The following is a 4382-nucleotide window of genomic DNA, read 5'->3' as shown; positions in this document are numbered from 1 at the left end:
TGGTATCTGGGAACATCTTCCAGTTGCCTTCATACACAAATACTAACTTAGCAGGGTAATTCTTGGTTTAAAATTATTTTTCCTTACAACGCTGGAGATGTTGCTCCATTGTCTTCTGGCACTTAGAACTCCAAGAGAAAAAACATCTCAGGTCAGTCTGACTTTTTCCCTTTATAAGCAACCTACTTTCTCTGTCTGGATACTTGCAAAATTTCTTTACTCATGAAATCAAATGAGGATATGTTTAGGTGATGCTTTCTTCTCATTAAATTTTAAAGATCCCGTCCGTCGTCTTCATTTGCAGGCCTACTTTGTTCTTCAGCGCTGGACAGTTTTCTTCAATTAGTTCCTTAATTACAGTTTCAGCTTCATTTGCTTTGTCCTGTTTCAGGTATTCCTATTACACATAGAGTCTATCTCCTGCACAGGCCCTCTACATTTCTCCTTTTCTCTTCTTTTCTCAGTTTAATTTCTTTGGCCTTTTCCTCTGCATTCTTTGAGAATTTCTTGTTTTGTATTTACTTCAGCAATTTTATTTTGTGACCAATCCTGCTTACTTGAAATGGAAGGCCACCATCTTTTCCACATGGCCACACACCACCTCTCTATAATTAAGCCCACACATAGATAATGAACTCTTAAGATGTTCATTACTTTCTAGATGATCACCGTAGACTGGTATATCAGTATCAATAGGAGGCATTTTCTCATTTACTTAGTTTATTCCTTTCTTCTGCGGTCTTAACGACCTTTTCAATGGCTCTTTGCTATGGGGTCCAAAAACATGTTTTTCCCAAGCATGACAGTTGACTGGAGCTCATTATCGTAGCCCAGGCTGGCCCTGATCTTGGGCAATCCTACTGCCTCAACCTCCCAAATGCTAGGATTACAGGCCTGCACCATGCCCAGCTTTCACTCATTTTTTCCCCATATAAGCAAAGCTTTAGCTCAAAACTTCCAAATCTTTTGAATATGAAAAGGAAACAATTTTGTTTCTACTGCTTGACTTTAATTCTGAAGAACTCAAGCCACCCCACTGAATTTGTGCTTTATATGCTTTCCAAAGTATTTAACATTTATTAATGCATCTGGATCTTCTAACATTACTATGAAAGGAGAATAGCAGCCCAAATTTATAGAAACGGGACAATGAAGTCCAGAGTAATGCTATGCATAATGGTTGTACTGTTTCCAAATAGCAAAGAGGCCTAAATGCTAGAGATTCCTTTGAAGTCAGTCTACTCATTTATACAGTATTAACAAGTTCATACTTTATCCAGATTTCCTTTTTTTTTTGGTGCAGGGTCCCATTTAGGATGTCATTATCTTCTCACACTCTTCTTGCCTCACAGTTTCTCAGACTTTCCTTGTTTCTGATGACCTTGATAGTCTTGAGGGGTACTGGTCACATATTTTGCAGAATGTGGCTCAATTGGGATTTGTATGTTTTTTCTCATGACTGGGATTAAAGCTTTTTAGAAGACCACAGGGGTACAATGCCACTCTTATCAAGGGTACCTGCTACCAAAATGCCTTACATTGGTGATGTCACCTCCTGGCCAAGCTATTATCAGGTTTCTTCATTGTCAAGTCACTTTTTCTCTTTTTTACTCTTGTGATTCTTTTTGGGGGGGGGTACAGGGATCAAACTCAGGACCTTGCACTTGTGAGGCAGGTGGTGGCACCACTGAGCTAAATCCCTGGCTCTCCTTTCTACTCTTTGAAAACCAGTCACTATACACAGCCCATCTCCTTGGGATTATTAGTAGTAGTACGGATTATCTATGGAAATCATTTGGAATTCTACACAGATTCGTTTACTCTCTCCCATTTATTCATTCATCTATCCACTCATTCATTCGTCAGCCTGAACTCATGCATATTTACTATATGGTTCAGGTTATAAATCTAGTCCCACTTTACTTTGTTATTCAAATCATTCCATTTCCAACCAACCTAAGGTTCTTTTGTTTGATTCAGATGGAAATTGTGAATTGGCAAAGTGCAGCTCTGCTAGCAGCCTTGTTGTCACCAGATGATGCTGGATACCAACAGTCAACACGGCCAGCTGCTGGTTACTGCCACTGCCAGCTGTGCTGGACACCACAGCTGACTCTACTGGTCTTTGTTGGCTGCTGGTCTCTGGAGCTCCATGGTGTGAAGAGCTCTGGTTTTATGTCTTTCATTGGAAATGACTGCTCTGTCCATATTACTCAAGATAAAAATCTCAAATAAATTTATAGGACTTTTGGAGCCCATTATACCCAAAAAATAAATCCTGAGCATATTTACAGGAAAACTAAAGCAAGTCTTTAAGAGGGCCTGTGTTTTCCAGATCACCTCAGAAGGGGCTGGGGAATGCTGCTTATACAGCAGCTTGCGAGCCTATTTCAGTGAAGGTGAGGGCTAAAAGCATGCTATGAATGCTGGGTACGCATAGCATTCATGGGGCCCAGGTCCCTCCCTTCCTGCTCTTAGCCACTCCAGGGTACCCTCTCTATTCTTCAGTATCATAGAAGTGGTAGGCGTGGGGAAGGAGCACCACACTGCCTGGCAGCACTCACGCTGGACTGGAGAATGGTGGTTTGATAGTCAGCAAGGATACCACTAGATTAGCCAAAGAGGACACCAAAGCAAACTGTCCCAGTCCACTGGGGTGCACAGAGGAGCAAAGGGAAGCGAGGGGGAAAAGCAAGTTGGCCACCAGCCAAGTCATGTCCCCCTTCCAGCCAGCACAGGGAAAAATGAAGGAGTCAGGTGTTTCTGTCTGTCTCAGCTCCAGCTTTAGTCACTGGGAGTTCCTTCACTTGTCCCCTTTGTTCGACATACCCTCATCCACTGATTAAAAAAAAATTTAGCACTTCAATTTTTGGGGGCCCAAGATGCTTCAGGCTCATCTTACATATTTCCTGCCCCACTTCACCAGTCATTCTCCTAAGGAGTCCTGGTTCTTTTCATGAGAAATCAAGGTCTGGACACTAAGTGTACATTCATTCTAATTCTTTTCTGGACAAAAAACCGCTAACAAACATGTTTCAGTCTGGCCACACTGATGTACACTGGGAACTTCAATATTAGGACTCAGCTGGAGGAAACCACAATCCCTTAATCACTTTTTCTTTCAAAGCACTTGTGAGCCTAAGCAAGAAAGAAAATATGCAAGGAACATTTTTTGAGACAAACCATCAGGCTTGCTGTATTGGTGAACCAACCCAACAGAGTCACAACAGAGGTGGAGAAGTCTTAGAATAGCAGAGTCATTTGCCGAGGGTCATCAGGGAGAATACTGACAGTATCTTCAGCTTTGCCACATAACAGACACAGCATGGTATACTCCTGGAACAGACAAAGCGCATAATTATCTTAAGGGACAGTAAGATGCTCTGTAATCGACGCTGGGAAAGTTCTTCTCTACAAACGGTCATGATATCCTTTATGAACATCACACGACTTCCTCCTTCCCTGCCCTTCTTCCTTTCTTCCTCCCTCCCCCTTTTCATTGCTGCTCGGGCTGGAACCCAGGGGTACTCTACTTCTAAGGGGTATCCTCAGTATATTTATTTATTTTCAAAATTTGAGACAGAGTCTCACTAAGATGCCCAGGCTGGCTTTGAACTTGTGATCCTGCTACCTCAGACTCCAAGTAGCTGGGATTATAGGCATTCACCTTCCCCTCCCCATTAGATGAGTTTCTTCAACACCTTTAAGCAGTACAGGTTTAATCTGTAATCTTCAGAGTCTTTTGGTTATGTAAGTAAATACGTGCTGATACGCTTGTTTAATATGTATATAAGAATGTCACACTGGAAATACATGGCTGTTTCTTGATCTTAGCACACATATTTAACTTAGTGCTGCTATTTAATAATGAAGCAATTTGAGTGTAGGTCTCTACGGACTTTCCATTCTTAGAACTGTTCTTTTCTAGCACTTTTAACATTAATAATCAACAGGAAGAAAAAAAAAAAAAGGAAGGGAGAAAATTCTCAAATTGAAAATGCTACTTTTATCTATTCTAGAAAAATAAACAAATATGTTAAATTTACTAATATGCCATATCCCATACTCAAATGTCTAATTGCCCAGAATTTCATTTATTTAAGGAGTTTTATGTTTCTTGGGCTAAACAGATATCCACACTGGTGAGAGCAATTTTATTTTAGGTAAAAATCCTTAGGGCAAAGTCCTATTCTTATAGCTGTCCCTTTAAGGAATTTTAATAACAGTCATAAACTACAGAGAAACATTTCTTTTAAACTTTTTAATTAAAATTTTTCTTCTTTAGGAAAATATCTGTGTTTAATCTATCAATATCTCCACACCTGGAGCTGAGGATTTAGCTCAGGGTTCCGGGGCCTGCCTCGCAAGCTCAGACCCGAGTT

At 40.7% G+C, this 4382-nt stretch overlaps 1 protein-coding gene across 1 annotated transcript in view; it reads right to left on the bottom strand.

The window, feature by feature from the left end:
- Nucleotides 1-297: 297 nt before the first annotated feature.
- Churc1 (churchill domain containing 1) overlaps nt 298-4382 on the bottom strand; it is a 21107-nt gene continuing 17022 nt past the window's right edge. The window contains exon 4 of the mRNA XM_010603032.3: nt 298-3336. Within this exon, the coding sequence (XP_010601334.1) occupies nt 3244-3336 (93 nt within the window). The 3' untranslated portion in view covers nt 298-3243. The remainder of the gene's footprint in view (nt 3337-4382) is intronic.

This window comes from Fukomys damarensis, unplaced genomic scaffold (genome assembly GCF_012274545.1).
Source record: "Fukomys damarensis isolate Sample0158 unplaced genomic scaffold, DMR_v1.0_HiC HiC_scaffold_21, whole genome shotgun sequence".
Taxonomy (NCBI): Eukaryota; Metazoa; Chordata; class Mammalia; order Rodentia; family Bathyergidae; genus Fukomys; species Fukomys damarensis.
Note: the sequence above shows the minus strand (reverse complement) of the source record. Positions and strands in the feature narration are given on the sequence as shown.